General features: G+C 38.5%; 1 protein-coding gene across 7 annotated transcripts in view; it reads left to right on the top strand.

Moving 5' to 3' along the window:
* Window positions 1-24908, top strand: part of POC5 (POC5 centriolar protein) — a 32718-nt gene extending 7810 nt beyond the window's left edge. For 5 of the 7 annotated variants that reach the window (XM_063320025.1, XM_063320031.1, XM_063320030.1 and 2 more), the window contains 9 exons: window positions 8295-8491; window positions 8876-9052; window positions 11786-11890; window positions 13190-13369; window positions 14494-14656; window positions 21025-21143; window positions 21944-22057; window positions 22934-23110; window positions 24759-24908. In XM_063320025.1, coding sequence (XP_063176095.1) covers window positions 8295-8491; window positions 8876-9052; window positions 11786-11890; window positions 13190-13369; window positions 14494-14656; window positions 21025-21143; window positions 21944-22057; window positions 22934-23110; window positions 24759-24908 — 1382 coding nt within the window. The remainder of the gene's footprint in view (window positions 1-8294; window positions 8492-8875; window positions 9053-11785; window positions 11891-13189; window positions 13370-14493; window positions 14657-21024; window positions 21144-21943; window positions 22058-22933; window positions 23111-24758) is intronic. The other 2 variants (XM_063320027.1, XM_063320028.1) reach the window with 2 other exon arrangements.
* Window positions 24909-25109: the final 201 nt, after the last annotated feature.

Below are 25109 nucleotides of genomic sequence, written 5' to 3'. Positions count from 1 at the left end.
TGGTTTTTAGGACTGCGTGTCCTAAATTAAACTTAGTGTCTTGTGATGCATTAGTAACACTGGTATTTATGGTTATATGTTGTTTGCTTTTGTCACTAGCATTTAGACTGCAGCTCTCTTAATTTTGCTTCAGAAGAAATAGTAAACAATCATACTAGCATTATTTCTTTACTAGGGAGTTTAACTTAATCAGGAAGAACTTACTTTAAACTAACTTCTATTGTTTATCGTGCTATTTCATGATAAAAATATTTATCTACTGTTTTCTTTTCACTCCTGTTTTTCTGACCCTTGAGGATGGGTTTATTTCTAGTATTTAGAGGATCATGGGGTGTAAAACGTGTAGATAATTTTACAACTAGAGACTAAGCAGCCTCAAAGTGCTGTGTAGATCTGGTGCTAATCATTGTCTTGGAGTAAAAGCTGTTCATGGGTAGTGTATGCAAGAACTCTTGGCCATGCTGATCAGAGCTAAATACTCTCTGCTAGCAGGAATTTACCAGGGTGATTGCAAAGGGCAATGCAGACTCTGAAAGTTGTTTATTTCACATTAGGAAAAGAATCATGAGTAAAAATAAATCTATCTTCTTAAATTGTATGTTGGTTTCACTGCAATATAAAGCAGTCTGAGTAAGCTGTCAGTTACCATTTAGCTAACTCATGTTAATACAATATAATAAAAAATTATCTAGAAATAGGTTCTTAAAATAGGGAATGCAACTAAAGTGAGGGAGGTAGTATTGGTTGTGCTCTATATCCTTCCACAATGAGTCTGTGCAGTGGAGTTTAGGTACCTTCAGACACCCAAGCCAATGTCTCTCTTTCCAGTATGCCACAAGGAGAAATGTTTTGTCATTTTTATCAACTAATGGAGAATCCTTAAGGACATCACATCCATAACTTCTCCCCATATGGAATTAGTGTGGTTGTTCTTCTGAATATCACACTGCCATAGGAAATGTAGAAGGCATGGTTTTGAGTTCATTGAAAGCATGAGAATGGAAGTTCAGAGAGAGAGAATATTCTGTAATGTAAATAGATCTGGAATTAGAATGTGAATAATGTTAGGAAAACTGCCAACAGAAGAGTTTCAAGTGCAGCTTTTGCATTTTGATTTTTATGTATTGAGGTTTATTAACTTGATCCAGTGTAGTTATGTCTTATGTGGGAATCATACCAAGTTACATAAGAAATCAGATCAATAGAAGCTGCTGGTATTTTGTACTATGGCAATTACTCTAGAACAGTCAAACATTATAGAAAAAATTCTGCTATGGTAAGAGGTGTTCTCTAACTCCTAAAATGAGAGCAGTTTCTTGAGGTTAAAAAACTATGATAGAAAATGTGTTGATTGAAGGAATAAAACGTCCTCATCTTTTATACCAGGTTGAGGTACCAAAAATTGCAGTCTAATAGATTCAACTAAAAGTAACGTTTAAACTATCTGTGATTTCCATAGCTAAAGAACATTTTCTGGCTATTGACTCTGTCAAGAGTCCAATACTTTGTGACCAGGTTCCTTTAGATACTGCACACAGTCTTCTAGTACCAGTTTACTTGTCTGAAGAGATTTGCTGTTACATGGGACCTTGGTTTAACAGAGTGATACAGCAATATACTGAAATCGCAGTGCAAGCACATGTCACAGTCTGTTTGGATCTCAATGTAGGGGTCAGCATAGTCTCTAAATTAAATTTTATTTTCTGAGCTCAATAGGAAAGAAAACAAGCACATCAAACAATGGCTCGATCCCCTGTGTACACACTAGTCTAACATGTTAACTAACTAATTCATCCCTTAATTCATGAGGTTTCTGACTCAAAAGTTCTCCAACTCATAAGTTGCAACCTGTAGCTCACACCTCTAAGCAAAATAGCTGCCTAACTGATGGAAAGAGTGCTCATCCTTCCTCCTCCGTCACAGTGCAGGACTCCCCTGTATCACACCGTGAAGCATGAAAGCCTCAGCAGTCTGGCTGCTGTTGGATACGTTTCAAAAGCTTTTTGGGTAAGATAATGTATTTATATCTTGAGCTTGGAAGTTTGGACTATACTATTTCTATAAACTAGTGGATTATGAAGGAACTACCAGCCAATCAATGTGCAAGGATTATGACTGCAGGAGGCAGCAAACTGCAGGTGATAATGGCTGCGTAATGACCTGTAGCCCTTCTGTTTATCATGTCCTGCCTACATGCTGTTCTTGCATTGACCTAATGGCACAGCTCCCAGGATATAACAGGCCTTAGCACAAGCTGTGTGTTAACCAAAATCTGAGCAGGACTTGAGTGAACAGTCACAGCATAGTGGAGTAATTGTAATAGATAGTTAGATCACAAAAAAAGCGTGATTCCTGTTACCGGTCTTTATACACTAACCAGCATGACACAGGGCGTCCCCAGTTGCTGGGAAGGACGATGTGGGTTAAAGCCATCTCAATCCCATTGCTCTGCTCAAAGTTCATTTTGCTGGTTGCTCAGTTTTTATACTGTGTTGGGTTGAGCGAACACTTCTTCCTTTGTGCTTGTCTGTCTAGCACAAGAATGCATTCACACTTCTACATTCACTAAGGCCATTTACACAACCTGTTGATCCACTCAACTGGTACAGCCATTTCGTAAAAACAGAGGCCACCCTCTACCCTTCCCTGTGTTGAGGTAAGTTCAGCTTTCTTTACAACAGCTGTGGACACTCCCTGTATTCTTCCCTAAGCTTCATGACCATAGTGCTCATCTTCATCCATTGTAGCCGGCTGTTGATCAGTCACACCAGCAGATTGCCAGGATTCAACTACACTTGTAAAACTCTTTAATTGTAAAGCTGGGGGACACATTTCTCAGCCTGAGTAGTTGTAGGACAGTACAACTGGACAAAAAGGACAGTAGAAAATTTCAAACCCAGCGACGTGGAATTCTATTATGGAGCAAATTCCGGTTCAGGTCTTGTCCCCAGTGCTCTCTCTGCTTAAGAGTTTTGTCTCCCAGTTTGAGTGGAACGTTGTTTTGTAAGGGAATATTTGTGATACGTGATACTGCTGTTCATAAGAAAGAAGATCAGAATCAAAACACGAGACTTGAGCCTTTTTTTTTGGTAGATGACTCCAAACTATTTTCGATCATAGAATCATAGAATTGTTAGGGTTGGAAGGGACCTTTAAGATCATCTAGTTCCAACCCCCTTGCCATGGGCAGAGACACCTCCCACTAGATCAGGTTGCTCAGAGCCCCGTCCAGCCTGGCCTTAAAAACTTCCAGGGATGGGGCTTACATCACCTCCCTGGGCAACCCGTTCCAGTCTCTCACCACCCTCATGGTGAAGAACTTCTTAACGCCCAGTCTGAATCATCCCCTCTTTAGTTTTAATCCATTCCCTCTAGTTCTACCATTACCCAACATCCTAAAAAGTCCCTCACCAGCTTTCTTGTAGGCCCCCTTAAGATACTGGTAGGCCACTATAAGGTCTCCTCAGAGCCTTCTTTTCTCCAGACTGAACAACCCCAACTCTCTCAGTCTGTCTTCATAGGAGAGGTGCTCCAGCCCTCTGATCATCCTCGTGGCCCTTCTCTGGACACATTCCAGCACGTCCATATCTCTCTTGTAGTAGGGGCTCCAGAATTGGACGCAGTACTCCAGGTGGAGTCTCACAAGAGTGGAGTAGAGGGAGAGAATCCCCTCCCTCGACCTGCTGGCCACGCTTCTCCTGATGCAGCCCAGGATGTGATTGGCTTTCTGGGCTGCTAGTGCACACTGACAGCTCATGTTGAACCTCTCGTCTACCAGCACCCCCAAGTCCTTTTCTTCAGGGCTGCTCTCAAGCCAGTCACTGCCCAGCCTGTATCGGTGCTTGGGATTGCCCTGACCCAGCTGGAGCACCTTGCACTTGGTCTTGTTGAACTTCATGAGTTTGGCATGGGCCCACCTCTCCAGCCTGTCCAGGTACCTCTGGATGGCATCCCTTCCCTCCAGTGTGTCAGCCGCCCCACACAGCTTGGTGTCATCGGCAAACTGGCTGAGGGTGCACCCTATGCCACTGTCCATGTCGCTGATGAAGGTGTTGAACAACACCGGTCCCAGTACTGATCCTTGAGGGACTCATATTTGTCTGAAGAGAAGATCTTAGCCAGCATTGTCTGCTGCCTCTCTTTAACTCTGAGAGAGGGGTCATGCTCTTACTTTTTTTTTTCTTTTCCTGGGCCAAACATGTATCTTATGAACTCTTTGTTCCTTTTTACTGCCTAAACGTGTGCAATAGAAGTGAGAGGACAAATTTCCATTCCCTTGATTGCTTCTCTTGAAATATTTGAATAATTATCTTTTAATATGCTTGATATTACCAAATAAGAATAGTCATTTGCAAGCTGTAGTTAATTGTCATGGGACAGGGGAAAGAAATGCTCTTATTCTTGATGGTGATCACAATTTTGCATTGCAGTTTCATGTATTACTCATTACAAGGAGCTACGTATTCCCCTCAGTTATAGACATATTTATTATCTTTGCAAAGGGAAGCACCTTGCAAAATACAATTTGTCTTTTTTTTTTCATTTTGAAAATGAAAAATAAATGTTTAAAAACTGTAAAGAATGTGCTTTTGATCTTCCCAAGGACCGAGGCAAGAGGAGTATTTACAAGGCACCATCATGCTTCTATTAACTACACAGTATAAATAAACTTCTGGTGCTCTGCAGCTTTATCAAAACATAGGTTTGCTGTTCAAAGTGTCACTATGTCCTGTCAGTCTAGGAAAGAAATATCTTATATCTCCTTTAGACAGAGCTTGAAACAATCTAGTTGTAAAAAGAAGATTATTTGGACTTTCAAAAAAGGACCTGACCAAAGTCTGTCCAGCTGCTCTGTATGACCTCTAGTACTGATCAAGAGTGATTGCATATTTGAGTGGTGTTTGCCACAGTATTAATGGCCTCAGAATACCCTTTCTTTTCCCCTGATAGTAATAACAAGACTTTGCATGAACAGTGAGAAAGTAGTTCAGTTCAGGTTCAGTACTATACCTCTGATACTGATCAGATAGGATAGATTAGCAGGTTGTTTCTGAAGGACAGTTGATTTTTTTGTTTAGCTCTATTCTTTTGGTGTCACTACATGCTCATACTAAAAATCAGGCTTTTTGACATTTGTTCTTTCCCTCTCTGGCTCTAATGCTGTTGCTGTGTTAAAATAACAAAATTATTAGGGTAGTGTTCTCTAACTTGGTAAAACAAAATACATCTCTGCTAGGTATGAAGTTAATACCTAAAAGTTTGCTCTTGGGCAGACCTTTTCAAGCTTGCAGTGTTTTTTCCTCTTTCTGCACATGATGTTGGTGTTGAGACGAACAGTTTCCAATGCCACGTGATGCCTTCTGAAATGAAGTTCGCTTCGTGGATTATTCTTTGGTCTGACATTTTGACTTTCTTCTCAGGTTTTTGAAACTGAAGTGGATGTTCCCACTGTGACAGTAGAAGTCTAATGACTGGTAATCTGTATTTGTTGCAGTAAATTTAGTGATACATAATACCTTCTACTAAAAGCTTCCAGTCAAGTAAGAAAAATAATTGGAATAAAACATGCTGTACTATTCAATTCAATGTCCAAATGCTTTTAAACTTTGAAACCTAGAACTTAATTTCCTGTTCTTGTTGCCAGTTTAGTTGATTAAATTTGAAAATGACTAAGACTGGAGCAGTGAATTATTTGTAGAAAAGATGTGTAATGATGACTCATATGCAAACAGTGGGAACATTGCTTCTCTTCAGGCTACCAGTCCTCAGTATTGATCCATTAAATTTCTGAGAAGATTTTAAAAGAAACAAACATACATTTTAGCAAATTGTTACGCTCAGCTTGGGCTACTGATAGCAGATCACATGTGAGAACAGTCTGTCAGAGCTTATTTACTTCATAAAAGCAGAGAAGTCAGATACTAGACAAACACAGTAAAAATACCACACAGTAGTATTGGGATAACAGACATCTGGAAAAACAGCTAATTTCATTACCTCTACTATAAACAAGAACACAGTCTGGAGATTTGTTGGAATAAATGCATGTGGGGATTAATGGAAGTACGTTTTTGTGGTTTATCATATCCAAATGGTTCCATGTCGTTGGTACCTTAGTGCACTGTAACTGATCATGTAATGCAGTGGAAGGAATAGAAGTGACAGAAGGAGAGCATTAGTTCTAAGACTGAAATGAATATGTATACAACTAGAAAATTACGGCAATACTGGAAGGCCAAGATATATTACATAAGAGGATGATAAAAACATGTAATAGGTATGCTCAGTGGATCCAGTGAAGGATACATCGTATGGTAAATGAGAAAAATGGAAGTTGAGTTAGGAAAATCTGTACATAGGGAGGATTAAGGGGAAGTGAGTGATGAACTTCTAATGCTACCATCTCGGACTATGGCCTTTGTCAGGACTATGGCCCAGTCTGTTTTAATATCTTGTTTTTATTGGTTACATTTTATTCTGGTTTTTTTCTTTCCAAATATCTTGCAAACTATGCTGTATAAATTGGATATCTTTGTAATCCAAGGAAATAATAAAAGTTTAAAAATAAAAACAAACTACACGTTTTTGCAACAACATCACAACTGAAGGAAGAACACAGTGACATGCAGGAATGGGAAGAAGTGGTAAAGGACAGAACTGGGAATACTTGACAATAGTAACACTGCCAAATATTGTATATTGTGGAAGTCCAGCCAAATTCTTCATCACTGAAATTAGTAATATTTGAAGTAGTCTCGGTCATCTGTCATATTTTTTGGAGATCTTTACAAGCAACAAATATTCAAATTCAGCCATTAGCTAAGCAATACTTCTCTCATTGGCAGGAGAAACAATGACAAAAAGTTAGAGCCTGATCTTAATATACTGGTGTGATTGGGAATAATCTGTTTATGGCCCTCTGCTTATGTAATGGGGTAGGGCATTTGGTCTAGAGAAACAGTGTGTTAGATGGGGCTTCTTTAGACCAACCTGATTTTAATTTTGTGATGTATAGTTGTATATAACTTTAGGAGAAACACCAAAGAGCCGTTGTAACTGCCTCTACATCACAGCTCTTCCTTATTTCCTTGTTTTGGAGCATGAGTGTAGTAGTTGTAATTCAGCCTACATGACTGGGGGGAAGTGTTAGCCAGACAGCTCTTCTCACTTCCTTTGGACAGGAGACCTAAGAGTGACAGTAACTATAAAAGACTGTCAACCATCAGGCTCAGCCTTGAATAAATTAGAAACATACATTTCCGGTGTCCAATGAAAATACTGCTTTGTGACAAACAGTTAAGTTTATCTCTGCATGCTTGTGCCAAAAAACAGTACCCATCCACTATGAAACCAATTGTACAGACAGTATTTGTTCTTAGAACTTAAGACCAAAATGTTGGTTTCCTCTCTCCATTTGTGAAAGGAGGAGACTATTCTTTTGAAGTTGTCCTGATTGTTATTAATACAAGGAATCTGCTAATCCCTCTCCTTTCCAAATTTTTTTATTCAGCTGTCAACTCCAGTAACAAATTTTCTGTAAGGAGCAACTAAATATGAAACAATATTTAATTTCCTCTGTTTACATAAATATGAACGTCTTTATTCTTAGCTGGTTTTTTTCTTCCCATCAGTGGGAACTCAAACACATGCCTATTCGCTTCTGTGCATGAATTAATTTTTACTGCAGTGGTAGTTAGCCACAGCACCTGAAAGTGAGGCCTTATTGTGTACGGCATTATATAAATTCATAGTAGATTTTTTTTCCCAAGAGTTTAATTATATGAGCAAATTAAAGACTGCAAATAAAATGGATGCAGGTACATACTAATGTTGAAATATACCCACAGGTTGCATTGTGAATGCACAAAGGAAGCCCTCTGGCCTCAGGAGTTTACAGTGGCTTGAGGAAAATGGCAAGTTTTTAGATTTTTGACCTGGGCTGTTAATTGACAAGAAGTCTTTACTGAGAGAGATGCTTTTTGTTTCTGGCAATGCTGGTTTTTTGGTACTTGCTGTGGTCATCCTCTTTAATGTAAAAAATTGTTTTCTTTAAGGGAACGTCAGTTTTGATTTGACTAATGTTACAATAGGACTATTGGTTTAAATATCTAAGTATCTTGGAAGCATATATTTGAATTGGGTTGTTTGTTTTACAGGGGGAAAGGAAGTTTCTGATGCCATAAATATTTCGGGGCTTGAGGGGTTTTTTAATGCTTGGTTTCTGGCTTCCTTCCAGAATGCAGACCAGTTAGCCTTTCCAGAGTATCAGTCCTTATTCTCTGTTTCTTTTTCAGTTTTAGTATCAGTGAAGGAGCCTTCTGAGGCCAATATGGAACAACTTTGCCCTGCTTTTTCAGAAGAGACTCCTTCACAAGGGTCCACACGTGGTCCAAGAGAAATCAACGAAGGCACAGTGACTGAATTAACCTTGCCCGATGAAAAAGTAACTCAAATAGAAAACATACTTGATCTCTGGAGTGGAAGTCTTAAGGTATTTATTTTGTATGGACTCCTTAAAAATCATATACAGATGTCAGTGTGCTGTAGAATAAGTGAGAATGCAGGAAAAGTTGCAGTGTGGATGCACTGGGAAATGGTGGTTTTCCTTTTGATTGTTGTTGCGTATTGCATATAAGCACTAGAGTATCTTGTTTCAGGCACTTTGGAATAACTTTCTCTGTTACAGATGTTCAGTTATTATCATTCAATAGTTCATTATGTCTGGTAGCATTTATAGATATAAACAGAATGTGTAATGAAGGCATCACTGTAAATATTCATGTCTCTTTAATTGCTAAGTGTTTTAAGATAAAATTATTCCCTCCTCTCTAATCTTTTAACTAATTGCACTACTGTCATACCTTTAACTTTTCAGACAAATGTTCTGACTGAATTAAGAAAGTGGAAGCTTAGCTTGATCGAACATCACAAGCTTCAAATGAGACAAGAAAAAGAGAAACACGCTGCACATGTGAAACAATTGAGCAACGAGATGGAAAACCTGAAGGAGTTACTACATACTTATGAAATCTCTATTGGCAGGAAAGATGAGGTAGTAATTCAATTTCATAATTCAACAGTTCCTTTCTTTTTAAAAATATTCACACTGAGGTTTTGGGTCCATCTCTTTGAACAAAACTGTTCTTGCAGCAGGTGACATAGAGAAGTAAATAATATATTTGGACTGTATGGGAGAAAAAGAATCATTGTTTCTAATAATGTTATCCATAATAACAATGGAAACTTAACATGTTATGTATACATATTTTGCATTGTTTTCTTCTTAAATCTAGGGTCTGTGTTTGCTCGTTACTTATTTTATGAAGATCATACTGTCTTAGATGGTTCTTTTAGCTCTTACACTTTAAAAGCCTTTAATTTTTCAATGATTGGATTGGGTTTCTTGAATTTTAAATGGACAGCAGTCTCCTAAATGTTAGAGTCTCTACTCCTAAATGTTAGAGTCTCTATTTTAGGATTCTTAGGAATCGTACATTTGTACAAATTCTTAGGATTATATATTTGGGGTCTCTGAGTTAAGCTTTTCTGCTATCAACAATATCAACAACTTCAAAATTAACAAGAATTGTGGAAATGGATATAAAACTTTGGCAGCCCTGCAATCACATAACGTAATTGAATCCTCTTATTGCTGTTCTGAATTTTTAACCTTGTACTTGAGAACACTTATTTTTGAGTTTGGGTTTTTAATTCCTATTCACCATTGCTTTATTTTTTAAAAAACATCCGTTGAAGGAGTTAAAATATGGAGGAAGATGATATTCTATGTCCATTTGGGAAACTGCATAATCTTCAGACCAAGCAAATATAAATGGATTAGTATAATATCATTTAACATATATGCAGAGCCATAGTTTTTTCAGTGTATACCATTCAAACGTATCTAATTCTGTTGGGTATCACTGTATGTCACTCCTGTTTAATGAGCCATAATTCTGGGTGATAATTTGAAGCAGTATTTTTTTCTGCTATCAAAGAAATGATTTCTTCAGCCAATTTTATAGGTTTTTTTCTAAAAAAAATAAATAATAATTTTCAATAGAAATTTGTTATTGCCACAACATTAACAGTAGGTGGCAGTGCTTCCACATATCACAGCATATTTATCAAAATTGCTATATTCTGACATGGGCATAATCCAAAATCCATCAGCCTCACAAATATTATGAATACTGTGGATTCTTGTTTTCACATTGTAAATCTCACAGATGCTTTTTAGTGGCAAAAATATACTAATTAACAAACATGAATTTAGGCTAAGACTTCCAGCGTGTATCAACAGGTATGCAGCATTAATAGTTGATGTTTTATGTTAGTATATGACACTTTTTCAACAAAAGTAATTAATTTATTATATTCATTTTCTTTGCTTTCTATTTTCTTATTGATTTGTTGATAATTTATGCCAATTTACTTCTAATTCTAGATAAATCATTGTTATATAGCTGGGACTATTCAGTTCTTGTGAAACTGCGAAAAGTTAAAATTAGTCATATTTAAGCAGAGGAAAGTAGCTTATACTACATTCGTTAACATACCGTATTATGAAGAACTCATTCTTAAAAATCGAGGGATGGATCAGCTTTAAATTACTTTAAATGTATCCAATTGACCTTTATTTGTTTCTGACTTTGATATTTTGAACACCTTAAAGAAACCAAACTTTTGCCTAGTCATGTTTCATTAAGCATTCTGAAGACTGACTGAAAGAGTTTGTATGAAATTCTGTACTGAAATGAAATACGAGTTTTTTACTATTTGCTAGATGACTTTGTTGATTTAAGGGTAAACTTTATTTTAAGTATAATTCATTTCATTTGTATATGTTCAATAATTATTGCATGTAACTTTTGCAACGTAACATATTAAGATATGTTTGCCTACAACATCTTAGAATATTGTTTCTCACAATCTTTATGCAGTAGTTAAGTTTACATTAATGCAAGGAGTCCCAAGATTGGTCACTATTGCCCATTGGAGCTGCTTAGGTGCGACTGGAGGCAGAATCACGCTTAAGTAGTTAGGCAAAAAGATAGAGAAATACTCAGTGATTTGATGTACCCAATTTGCATCATGTCTAATTTTTAATCAGGGAACCTCAGCTGTTTCTGTATTAAAACATATTTAGAGATTGGTGGTAAGAGTCCCTAACTGCATTCTCTGTCCAGTAGGCCATCTTGCCTCTCAAATGTTTTGATTGCTATAGGCCTATATGATATCTTTAATGAGAACTTTTAAATGAATAACAATTCTTAATCAGATTTTTTTTAGTTCTTAGCAACTCCTTAGCTTGTTTACTCTGTTCAGACAATTGAATAAGCTTTCTGCAGATAAATCGTTTCTTTACACTTCATTTAATTAGTAATGCACTAAAACAAACTTTTAATATAAACATTCCTGATTTATCAAAATCGTCTTTGAAATAAGTGATTCTTCTGACCTTATGGTACAGTAACATTTAATTATAAGGAAGTAGCACAGAAGACTGCAGAGGCAGGATGAAATCATTCAGTTGAACTTTTCCTAAAACTACACAATGGAAGTGTTTGTACTGCAGTCTGAGCGTTGAAGCAACAGGAATTTTACTTCTGATTTAAACTCTGATTATTGTTTTCTGCTTGATTAGTGTAAGGGGAAGATTCCGTAGAAAGCATCTGTTAAAAGCAAATGCTTTGAGTGAAAAATAACTGATGTATAAAGTACATTCTATTTGACCTTACAAAGATCATAATTATTGAAATAATGTTCATAAATATTTTTGCAGGTGATTACTAATTTGACACAAGCATTAGAGAGGCAAAAGGAGAGAATAGAGTTGATGAGAAACTTTACACTGTGGCGGATTCAGCACGTTCAAGCCAAACAAGAAGTATGTGCGCAAAATAAAAATGCCATGAAAATGAAGCCTCTGAACTCAAAAGGGTCAGAGTTGCTGTAGTTCCTCTTTCAGTTTAAAGAAATGAGAGTGTTTCTCTTTTTCTATGTTTGACAGTGTCAGATAACAGTTTGAAAACATTAATTCTAAAAAGAATGCTGCTGTTGGAATACTCTCTGGAATGGAGAAGAAAGTCAAACCTATTCTTGTCTTATATTGCTGCAATTACTGTGATCAGCTCACAGCAAATCACCACTGTTGACAGTATCTGCATTTTGTGCCAATGAAATCTCTATCTAAATTTCAAACACATTACGTTGTGATGTGACACAGTATCACATTTTGGGGGGAAGCCATTTCCACAACTAGAACTTCAGCTGTCCTTTTTCTCACGTTACCAAATCTTGAAGTAGCTAAGTGCTAGTCGCACACAACATGCTGGGTATTGCGTCAGGCATGTAACAGTAAACAGTCTTCACAGTAAAAGTGAAGCATGACAAGAAGGATCCCATGTCAAGACTGCAAACCTTTCCCATTCAAGGCTGTTAAAAAGGAGAAGCTGTATGTGGGACCTTTGTTCATTGGTACAGATTCCTGTCTACACTCAAGTTCATTGACGCTATCCAAAACTGCTGAATTGCAGAGAGGGGTAGTCTTTTCTCTTTTCCTTCCCTCCCATCTTAGAATTTGCTAATAATTTACTAATTTACTAATTCATTTCTTAAAAAACAATTTAATGCTGTAATACCTTATGTGATGACTATTTTGAAATACAGTAGACTAATAGAATTGTCTTAAAGGACTTTTTAAAGCATCCTGAAGACTAAATTTATTTAAAAGATAGGTGGGTTTTATGCTAATCATCTGCAATCTTTATGACTGCAGGTTTTGTATGCTTCCTACGGTGAATAAAAACATGCCACATACCCACTAAATGGCTTCACACATGCATGGTTACACCATATACGTGAAGTGGTTGCTTAAGTGTCATTAAGCTAAGAGTAAAAACACTGTTTTGTGTTTTTACTCTTTACACTGTTTGTGTAACCTAGGAGTTTGTCAGTGTGGTTTTTCATACTGGGGACAGTAATGCTCAGTGACATGTGTGCAGGAAGAAACAATGAGCTATGCTATGTTTGTGTGCCACTTCACTGCGGCACGTGTAACTCAGTTTAGGCATTCCTACTGTGGTCTATGTAATAAGCTGTAAAACCATCATCCATGCTCTCTTGAGTACTTAGATTTTTAGGGAACTTGAACTTGCATATGATGTGATTATATTTGTTCCCTAAGGAATATGCAAATAGAATCGCAGATAGACAATTCCGGACAGCTTTGACGAAGAAAGTATGGGCAGCATGGCGCTCTCTTAGTGAAGAAAAATGGAAAGAAAAAGTTGCAAAAGCCTGCCAGTTAAGGGCAGAAGATGTCTGTGTTCAGCTCACCAATGATTACGAAGCCAAAATTGCAGAGGTAAAATAAGGTTTCTTTTTTTCATTCTTTCTCTCCTTTACTCCGCCACCCCCATCCCTCCGAAGTATCTCTTTCTCAGTAAACTTTAAAAACACGAGAACTTTCCAGCAGAACAGAGCTCCCAAGTACACAAGAAGATTTGGAGAGATCCAGGATCTCTACTATGGTTCTAGATGTGATTTCTCTTTTCCCCTGCATCTGACATAAAATGTTGCTGATCTGCACGCACAGGTGAAGTAAATTGAACTCCTCCTGAAATGAGACAAATTTTTATTTCTCCACCAGTAGGGATGATATTTTTTTTTTCTAAGAGCATGCTGTTAATATTGGCTATGCATTTTGAGGTCTTACTAATGGAAATAGAAGACCATTGTTAGTGTTATGAATGATCATGAGTAGTACAATATTTTTTCCTTTAATAGCTGCCCTGTTAAAGGCTGAACTTAAGTTTGGGCTCGCCTCCAGCTTGCCAATTAAGCTTATTAAAGAATTTTCAGAGCTTAAGTTGAAGTTATCATTGTGCGCAGTGGGGCACAGTAAGTAAATAAAGTTTTCAAATGTGTGTTTTAAAAGCTTTGTATTTTAACAAGACATTAAACCTAGAGTTTTAAGAACAGGCTTATCAAATGTTGCTTACCAGCACAAAAACAGTAAATAGTGAGTTACAAAGGTAACCTGGTCTGTCTTTTCTCAGTATTTTTAGTTTATTACAGTAACTGGAAAAGAGAGATTGTTGATGGCAGTTCACCCTATGCTTAAATAGTTTTCTGGGAAAACTCGTTCTTCTGTTAAGGGAATCCATGTTTCTGCAGAAATCTAGCTTGTGCCGGATGCCAAACTTCTAAAAGACGAAAACTTTCAAGACGAATTTCTGCTTAGCTGCTTAGGTAGGGTCTTTCAGTACTTTCGAATGCACTCATGTCCTTGGTATGCTCTAGTCCAAATACTGTGCTGTAGTACAAAGAAATGAGGAGTAGCTGTTCATCTCTAGTGAACCAGAGATTTTGGTGTGAAAATGCTTATTTTTGTAAACGTAGTAAGTGACTTACAAAGCTAACTGAGGAATATGTTTGTAGTTTGCATTCAGAAGTACAACACAGCTCTTTCCTTACACTCTTTCGTAGCTAACTGCTGCTTTGGAACAGACAAAAGCTGAGATTCTGCGACTGCACAGTGAAAGAGAGCAGTATGAAGACACCATGAAGAAAGCCTTTATGCGTGGTGTATGTGCATTGAATCTGGAAGCAATGACCATGTTTCAGGGCAAGGACAGTAGGACAGATCCTGGTCAGTATAAAAAGCAGCTCTGATCTGGCAGTGTGTGTGGGTTTTTGTTGGGTTGGTTTGTTTGGGTTTTTTGTTTGTTTTAAAGAGTTCTCCCTTTTTTCTTTTTTTTTTTATTTATTTTATTTAATATGAGGAGTTATGGCAATACAGCATTTATCAAAATCTTACTGCTTTAAAAAGTCCTTTTGAATACGTTGAGAAATATTCTGATTCTGTAGTTGAAATGTGGAACAAGTTCTCTTCATCCCTTGTTGCTGGGAGGATGGTAAGCTGCAAGTGAAAGCAGAACAAGAAGCCAGGGATGGCAAACTTCTTAAAATACTGTTGAAGAATTACCCAGAATTCTATCATCACCCCAGTTACCAGGGGTAACTCCCATCTCTCTTGACCCTTTCCAGTACATGGTGTATTTCTTCAACATCATGATGGACAGTAATCAGAGTTCTTTGTCCATTTTCTTGGGCCTCTTTCAACAATCGCTTCAATTCATCGTGTCGTAGCAACTTCTTCACTAGTGAGAGATTCATTCCAATAGGGGTAGGCAGCAAGTCTCGAATCAATGTGTAATTAGATTGTAGCAATTGAAAAGACGTAACAGGAGCTGAATAACTGAAGTCACATCCAATGATGTTAGTAAAGTTACAAACACAAAGATTTGAGTTATTACTTATATCTACTGCTATGTCATCTACAAATACAAGACTACAGGGAGACCTCATGCAAACACACCCTTTCCCAATATATACAAGCACAGTTTCTGGGGTTTCATCAGGTTGTATCTCGAAATGACAAACATTCTGGTTGGTGTCAAGACAAATGTCTTGTGCCCTGAGAGTATTACTCTCACAAATGAATCCTTGTTGATCTCATGAAATGCATGCTTCAACACCAACAGTTTGCCATTTATTCTCGTTTTATTGTGCCAAGACTCTATGCTCTACCGGATGGAGTATAGCTCCATGGTGATTCAACCCCAGCGCAATGATTGGGTATATGGTGTATACTGAGGCATTGCGTATCGTTAAGACAAAAGCTGTGGCTTTGCTCTCAATGGGATCATAGGTGAAATTAACCAGATACCACCAGGATTGAAATTTTCTCTCAAACTCAATTGCATTATCCCATATTACTTTTCGAATTTCGGTGGGCAAGGTGCCTTCTTCACCTTCCCTTATAATTGCGGCTATCATAGATTGCATCCACAGTTGGGCTTGGATACAACTAAGGGCCAAGGAAACATTGTTTTGGGTTGTACCAAGTGCATTTGTGATCAGCTGATGATCTTTTTCACCTGTTTCTTCCCACTGAGGCAATATATTCGATAAAAGCCATTGGTGATTTCCCAATGCTGATAGAGAGGACTGTAGAGGATGTTTTAATTTGTCTAGATCACTAGTGGTTGTGACTAGTTTGTTTGCAAGTATCTCGGCATCTATACTATTTAAGACTCCCAGTCCTGTTCCTAAGATACCAGTCACATCTCTCTTCAGTTGTTGTGAGGTGGCAACAGTTCGTCTGTCCACGTACAGTTCATTTAAGGTTCCTGTAAGACACAAAAGAAAAGGGAATCTGCTCGGTCTTACTTGACCGACGGGGTTAAAAAGACAGCGAGGTTCACCAGGAATAGTTGTTAAAAACACTCCTGGTCCCCAAGAATCTCCTGCTTCTTCCTCACTCAGCATAATTCTGTCCCCCCCTTCAGAAGAAACTCGCCACACGTACTCAACAGATGACTCTTCTGGTCGCCTCGAATATTTCTCCCTTATTTTTGTTAACTCGGTTGGTGTCCATGGAACGGTACGCACAGTGGTGTGAATTTCATCATCAACCGCAGTTTCAGTTTTAACCAGAGGACGTAAAGGAAAAACTTGGGATTTCAAAGTAAAAGTCCTTTCCTCCTCATCTTCTTCGTCATCCTCACTATTAGACAAAAAATCTCCGGTCTGGGTTCCGGAATTTGGATAACACATTAACTTACGAATCTGTTGGACCTGGGTCAAGGGCTGCATTTTATCTAAGAGCCCAGTCACCCTTTCCAATAACATTTTAAGTTGAGCATTCTGGTTTCCTAAACATTCATTCTCACTCACAAGCTTATCAACTTGAGTTCTTAATTTTTCTCCTGTCTCCTTTTGCAAGGCTAATGATGACTTCAGCACCTCATTCTCCGATTTCAGGGTTGCATATTCTACAGCTGAAATCAGATTAGGAGCAGGGGTTTCTCTAGCTTCTTGTTGTGCACAAGATAAACAGGCGCCTAACACAGCACAAATCACGCCCTTGCCTTTCCCCGCTCTGAGCTTCTGTGAAACCCGACACTCTTCAATACGTTCCACCACTTTCTCTTCATCCTTCCAAAATTTTTGGGCCCACTCCTTCCCAGCCTGGGAAGGGGCACAATCATATTTTTGCAGCAGTTTATCCATGGCAATCCCGCCGGACTGCGCCAAATTCTGTTGCGTGAAAGGGGCAAAGCAGTTTTGGCAGAAGATAAACCCCCTTGCGTTCTAACACTCCTCACAGAGGTGGGAGGCTAGGTGCGGCTGGGTTTAAATTCCGAGTGATGCCCAATTCAGCACTATCAGTCCAATCACGTTTAATATGTATTAAACTACTACGATTTGGATACACTAATAGTGGACTGCACCTTCAGTCTAGTCGTGCTCCTGAACTAGCACGGCCTCTCTCAAGTTTTGGTCGCGTTCAGAGAGAAAGCGAAACGACTAGCTACTTAAACAGTGCCGTTTATTTAAACAACAGATATACAGGTTCTTTAGGATTGCCGGTGATAAATACACTGTCTGCAAAGCACGTGCAAATAAAGATATTGCTAAGTATACAAACGCACGACAAAATTATAAACGATACAGCCTGGCTATAAATGTAGGGTAGAGATTCTCTAGAGAAATTTCTAAGTCCCCGAGAAAGCGCTCGGTGTAATCGAAGTCTTACCCAAAGGCGTCCCTATGGGGGGGAAGAGAGGCTCAGCCCATCGACTGATCCCGGAAATCAGCGGTGGAATTCTTCGCGATGGTGTCTTCCCTGACATCCCTTCTCTCTTGGGCTATTTTTATATTATTTTTTTATCTTCAAAGTGGAGTTTGAGTGACTTTAGTCATATGTACTTTTATTATGATTAATGTATTCAAGGAGGAGTGTTCACACCTCGGGGGCGGGTAGCCTCCGGGATGGAGGTGTGTTTTGGTACATTGTGGTGAGCAAAGTTCGCACAAAGGACAGCATTTCATCAACATTTGACGAAATGTTGGCTCGGGTAGCGTGTAGGCCGCTTATCAGTTCCGTAGTACCATCTCGTCCCCATATCTGCTATTTGTCACAAGGGAAGGCCACGGAACAAGCGCGTTCCGTTCCATCCCTCGTGTAGTCTCGCAAACAACCTTGTACAGGGAATCACAGATGTTGCATTCTTCGTGTGCCAGCTGCGGCTGTGTTCTACCTCAGAAGCCTCTTGATTTTATGACTTTCCTTAATGTGTGAACAATGCTGTATTTTTGTATTCTTGGCCAATTTAGTAATTATTCCACACCCAGACAGCTCTCCCTTCTTTCTTAATACTGCCTTTTAATGCAAAAAGGGCAAGTACGTCTCCCAGGTTCTGTATTTAGTTGGAGTTCTGTGCCAGAACAGGAAACACCAGTGTAATTATATCAGCAGAACACTCATAAAACTTGCACAGCTACACAAGAAAGAGCTGCACACCCTTACTGATGTAATGAAATCACCCCCTCAGTGTGAGACAATCTATAGCAGCAGGGACATAGTCGTGCTGCTGCAGCAGACTACATGAAAGAGAAAATAGCTGTGCCAGCAGGAGTGTCACAGCTGTGCATGTGGCTTAACAACCAGCTGTACTGGCAGCAGTTGTTAATGGCCTTAGACGAGTCACTTCAGTTGCTAAACTTAACAATCTTAGGCAATAAGTTTCTGAACTACTTCAGAGAAATTCCTCCCCAAAAATGCATGCGTGAAGAGGAAATAAAAACCTGAAAAAGGTGTTAGAGGACACTCATCTGTGCAGCTGTCTGAGCCTGTTAAACGTATGCGGTATTTATGCAGTTGCTTAGGAAACCAGAATACAACACTGGCTAAGCACAGTAGCTGTGTGCTAGTAAAAACATAGGAACAGGATCTGGGGAAGGTCAAGAATGAATGTTTTCTTGAAGATACTGTGTTTGGGAATAAAGTTACAGGGCATTGCCCAAGTGTTTTATTTTTCACCATGTTATAACTTAAGAACTACTGTCTCTTGAAGCTTTATCTTACACTTATTTATTGTTATCCAAAAACATGCAACAGACAATGGGTTTCCCTGATGATGATGAGTGACTAAGTTGTGTGAAATAGGAAAGGATGTTTTCTGTAAACCTGTAAAGAAGAGGGTAAGTAGGAAGGAAATGAAGAACACTGAGCTCTAGAGCTGCCATGAGCAGCTACTGGGGTTCGTGGAGCAAATATTTTGCTTAATTTTTACTACGAAGCAGGAGCTCGTACTCTACACAGGCAGAGTACCTGGAGGTTTTTGCTGTGCTGGACAATGCTGGGGTGCCTGTACCCAATTTCCTGTGGTCAGTGTAGGTTCTCATCAGGCTTCATAACATCTCAGTCTCTGTTGTCCTTTGTCCCATGCCTGCCACCTTCTTCCACTGCCTCCCCTGTCCCAGGCAAACTGTCTCTTTCTTTCTGCAGCCAGACAGTGCTTTTAAGGAAGTTAGTTAACATAATTATTTAGTATGGTTGTACAACCATTTATTTGCATTCTTCCTCAGGTATAACAGAACAGTGATCAGGACATTGGGATTTTATATATCAGATTAGATGATTACTATGATTTATTGTAGTCTTGTAACCTGTGGACATTAAAACTTCCATGTGCCAGAGTCACTCAGTGATTCTCTATTTATATGAACACTGCAGTGCCACCTACTGACATTGGAAATAAAAGCAGAATTTGATCCCTTTACAGATTTATTATTATTAGGTTATTATAGTGTACGTTTAATATACATACAATGTACAAATAGCATACATATACATTATGATGTGCAAGTATCACAACCTTAATGGGTCCATAACATTGAAAGTCAATGCTGATGGTCTAAAATCTGACTGATTTACCGACAGATTATTTTTTTAAAATTATTAAGATTATTTTTAATCTCTTTATGTATTTAAAGGAACATTGAAGCCACAAGAATTCATGAATTTTTACTTAAAAAAACCTAACACTGCTTTTTTAAGTAACACATCAGATCTGATCAGTCCTATCTATGCTTCAGCTTAATGTGTGTGTACATACATATATATGTACAAATGCATATTCTGGCATACTTTCACTTTTGAAATCGTTGAGTATTGCACCAATTTGAGCTACCTTCCCTATATTTTTCCTGCTCGCTTCAACCAACAGGGGGGAAAAAAAAAACGAAACCACAACAAAACACAACTACCACGTGGTGTCACTCTGGTCCCTGGGATGAGCAAAATTCCCTTGTCCTGGAACTGCTGCTAGCATCATGTGCTTCGGAAACAGGAGAGTAAATAAGAATACCTCTCTCTTCTTCCTTAATGGAAGTTTGTATTCTAAAGGAAAAGGCTGAAACTGCTTGGAAGAGATACAGGGCTTAGGTCTGCAGATCTGGCCTCCCCAGGATGTCTGCACTGCGAGACAAAAGAATCCTGGACGCATTTTATGCAAGCTCAGGATTACCCAGCTGGTAGGGGGAGACGAGGGCTGTAGGGCACCCACAGATCATCCCAGCCCCACAGCCAGGATGTGGCCAGTGTCCAGCCATTGTATGTGGAAATGAGATGCTGCTGAGCATGATCTCCTTGAAATTGCAGTACATTCTGAGAAAAGTTAAAATAACATTTAATTTTATTGATGGTGAGCACCCTTAAGGATCTTACGCCCTTCTAGAAGTCCAGTATGGATGGCCTTTCTGTGTTTTGCTGCTCTCTCTACCTGAACTGGGTTTTGGCCCTTAGCATAAGAACAGCTCTCACACTCTGGATTTAGCATTGGCAAGCAGTACGGAGAACCTCAGTTCTTTACACTGTAAGTATGTGACAAGTGCCACAGGGATTTTGAGGCATAAGACAGAAACAAGCCCTTTGGGAAATATTATTTCCAAGCATCTGAAAAGAAGGGTCAAATACAGGAATTTGTGTGTGTGTGTGTGTGTGTACACACACACACCCCTATAAAGAACAGGCTGATCCTTTTAATTAGATTATAGAGAAATCTCAAAGGAATAGTAAAATTTTCACTGTGATTTATGTCTTTTTTTTCCCCCTTAGGGTTTGCTAGATTATGTGCTGATCCCATTACTTTATTTTTCTAATAATAGATATAGGAAGTAGGAGAAATGATAATGGTGCCATTGTTGCAGGAAGGCTACCTCCTTCACAATATAATCCGCCCTCACCACCACCTCCACCAGCAACTACTCTTCAAATGGAAGACATGGTAAGTGTGTAGCCGGAACAGAACTGTATTTGTTAACGACAAAAATGAACTTCCTTGGCTGGAGCTTTTTAAAAATAAATGCCATATCCTGTGAATTGAAGGAATTTGAAGATAGTCTAAGTGTAAAAAGAAACCTATGCGTATGTTCAGACTGCATTGTGTAAATGAAGTGACTGGGGCACAGCTGCCGTGCCTTGCTATTCTTTCATTAAGCTGTTTTTTCTTTTAGTGAAAATGCTTTAAACTAATGAAGACAAGGTCACTATAATAAGCAGAATTTGCTTTCTAAGGTTCTTTCCGGAAAAAAGCTCTTAGAGTTTTTTTCAAAAAACCTGAGCTTAATATAATCTGAAAAGAAGAAAAGCTTCTTTTTTTAAGAGTATAACATATATAGATGCTGAGGGAACTCAGTTTATTGTCCTGTCGCGTCACCTTGGCCAGATCATTATCCAGTAGCTTGGATGTTCTCATCCTGCCCGGGAGTCATCCTGAAGACATTGCCACTGTGAAACAGTTTCACACTAGAGTACAGGTTAGAACAGCGAAGATGTGCTTGTCTCTTTTCATTTTTCATTCTAATAGTATCAAATGTTATTCACACTGTTTCTACAATTTTTAGACAAGTGTTTTTAAGTTAGTCAGAAAACAGTAAAACTAGAGATGAAATACCTGCAAAGAAGTTAAATTTAGAATGGTGATGGGAATAGCTAAAAAACTGACAGAATAGTCAAAAAACTGAGTAACACTGTATTTTCTAGAAAGTTGTACTCATTCTTTGTAAACTCTGGTTTCATTCACAGTTTTCTACCCACCTGGGTCATGCAAGCACTTCTCAGACCAGGCTAGATTCTGATTCTCCAGTAATCGTCACTAGCACAGCTGCAGGATCTGTTGTGGCGTCAACTCAAAAACTGGTAACATGCTAAAATTAACTTTTTTATTTCTTAAGGCGTAATCATAACAAATATTAGTTTGAATATCGTTATTTCCGCATTTTTCAGAGCAACACAAGTACATAGTTGAAACTGCCATAGAGTTTACATAGCTGTGTGAAGACACTAGCTTGCAAATGCTCATTAATGTTACAGAAACCCATTTATGCTAGGAGCAATTTTAAACGATTTTTGGAGAGGGGAAGGGAGAAGTGTGACAAAATGAAGAACAGAAGAGTGCACGTACACTTATGTATAGTGCAATAGGTACAACTGGCATTTCACATGATACCATTTTGTTATGGAAATAATATGCTTTGCTTTAGCATCCTGCTGTTCTAAATACCTGTGTCATTCCTTCTTCTGTATTTATTGTTAAACTGTCCCTTTTGCTTTTCTCCACTGTCTTCTGTATTGCTCTCCTTTCTTTTTCCCCCCTGATACATTTTGCTACCAGCTGTCAGAGAAAGATGCAGCATTTTACTGAATGGAAGGTTTTTTGTATCTGCTGTGTCACTGCTAGAAAGACTTTCCAGGGTGATGGACGTGCCTTCAGCTGTCACTTGTACGGCCAGTGACCAAAGCTAAACTATCCGTGCTGCCTGAATGTAGCCTTACTCCTCTCAGGATAGAAGTCACTCACTTGAAACGCTGTCTCATACTTAGAGAGGAAAAAGATGGAATAAACCAGGTTGCAACTCTTTGGAGCAAATTCAGACCCCTATAACATAACTGGATTACCTGCAAAATCCCATGTTCTGTTTAAGCATGTGGCTAATAAAACTAAGCAGACATACTAGAGCATTATAGATACTATGTTTAGAATTTTTTACCAGCTAATACTTAATTTATTTGTAGCCCATGGCGAAAGTAATAACATCTGCTCAACAGAAAGCAGGAAGAACAATCACTGCTCGAATCACGGGCCGAGCTGATATGGGCCAAAAAGCCAGAATTTGTGGTAGTTTAGCAGTGATGGGAGTTGCTCCACCCATGAGTTCAGTCGTTGTTGAAAAACATCATCCAGTCACTCAGGTAAGTCAGAATTATGCTTGTAATAGTATTCTTATTGCAACACATCTGGTAGTAGCTTAAAGAAAAACGCCCATCGTGAAGAGGCGTTAGGCAAGGCTTAGACTTGAGGCCTGTTTAAAGTAACAAACAGCACTGTCTTTGGGCTGGGTAGAAGGCACTGGTGAGGAGAGGAAGTAGATATTGCCACTTTAATCTGTTTGTCTTGTTTCTGTAGTAATTATTTCACAGGTATAGTAGTCTTAGCTGTCTCTTGGCCAGCTCTTCTGGGAGTCTTCATCTTTGTAGAAAGGGTTCGTTGGTATAGCAATGTTTGGTGTCATCACCATGCAACCAGCACTTAAAGACAGGCATAATGGTGTATAACAGGAAGAGTGACTGAACCAGAGGTGGCAGAGATACAGGTTAGCCTGACAGGCTGAGTGTAGCAAATTATTGGGGGTAAAATAGTAAAACCCTTGTCCAGAAGTAATCAAATTCATCAAGCCTGCTGCTTGTCGTATTTTGAGTCCTACTCTTCCCACTTATCCTGAAGAAAACACTGAAATAAGTGCATTAAAAGGGTATGAAAGCAACATGCAATAAGACTGTAAACAGCGGCCTGAATGGCCTAGGCAGTTGCTACACTTTTAGATCAATCTGAGCAAAAAATGGTTTTAACTGGAGTTGTATGAAACAGTTGAAGAAGCGTTTTTTTGTATTTTAACCTGTAAAGTAGGATCTGAGTTTTCTCTGCGCTATCTGAAAATCCAGTTTATTTTCAATGATACTGCCAGAACAAGCAGAGCTACATGAGGTCCCTCAACTTGAGCTGGAGTTACTGGTAATTGTCTGTGTGAGGGATGTTCTGCTTTTACTCATTTCCTGTGGTGAATCAGAGCCCTGTGGCAGGCTGCACGTAGCTTTTGAGAATTTGGGCTCCTAAGCAGAAATTCGTATTTAAATTGTATGTCCGTAAGGGTTTAGAGGTTTGGTGTGAGACTTCTTTCATTAAGAACAATTTCTGGATTCAGATTGTGTGACCAGTGTAACAAGTAAAGTACCTGAACTACTGTACCAAAAACTGTCTTGTAAAAATGTAATAAATGTGACAGTCCTAGACATATATTCCATATACTCTTTCTGCAAATAAATGCCTAAGTGGAAGTCAATCAGATGGAATTATTTCTCTTGAATTAATCTGACAGAGGAGAGTTTACCTTGATTAAAAGAAGAATGACTACTGTTTGTTGCAGTAAGGTGGCTATTTTTCAGGGCAGAAAATTCACTGTTGTTAAATAAATGCAAACCCCTTCCTTTCAGATACTTCCTCATAGCAAATACTGAACTTCAAAAGGAAGGTTGGCATGATTAAGTTAGGACTACATAGGAGAATTCTGAGCAATTTGGTAAAAAACCAAACAAACCAACCTTGAAATAAGATGGAGGTGATAAAAGCTCAGGGTACCTAGTTATTTGGAGGTAAATTACTGGTAAGGAAGAAAAAAAATTACCCATTCTGCTAAAGTAACCTTTTTTTTTTTTTTTGAGAAGTGTCTTTCAGTTTGCTCTATTGCGAATCTTTCTGTTTAAATTACAGTTCACTTAAAGATATTTTAATGGGATTTTTTTTGTACTGTTAAATGTTTTGATGTATTTGATTACTTTTCAGCAAACTATATCTCAAGCCATTGCTGCGAAATACCCTCGAACTGTGCTCCATTCTTCTGGTTCCACCACTGTGAGACCTGCAGGACAAGTTGGGCGAATGCTTCAGGGCCAAACTTATACCAGTGTTCAGTCAATAAAAGTTGTTGACTGAGGGAATATCCTTCTCACCGGTGGGGGGTTTTATCAAGGTACAATTTAAACCTCTTCTCAGTCTCTTCAGATCTGATGTAGCAAGGCCTAAAGTGTGTATCATGTTTTTACTCTTTTCTAAAAAGATTTTTTTAAAGTAAAAGTGCTTTTATAGTAAACATCTGGAGGGAGAAAAGAACTTGAAGTGTTGTTCTACCTCCAA

The sequence above is a fragment of the Chroicocephalus ridibundus genome, chromosome Z (genome assembly GCF_963924245.1).
Source record: "Chroicocephalus ridibundus chromosome Z, bChrRid1.1, whole genome shotgun sequence".
NCBI classification, from domain to species: domain Eukaryota; kingdom Metazoa; phylum Chordata; class Aves; order Charadriiformes; family Laridae; genus Chroicocephalus; species Chroicocephalus ridibundus.
The sequence above is the reverse complement of the archived record's forward strand: the minus strand, read 5'-3'. Positions and strand labels throughout refer to the sequence as shown.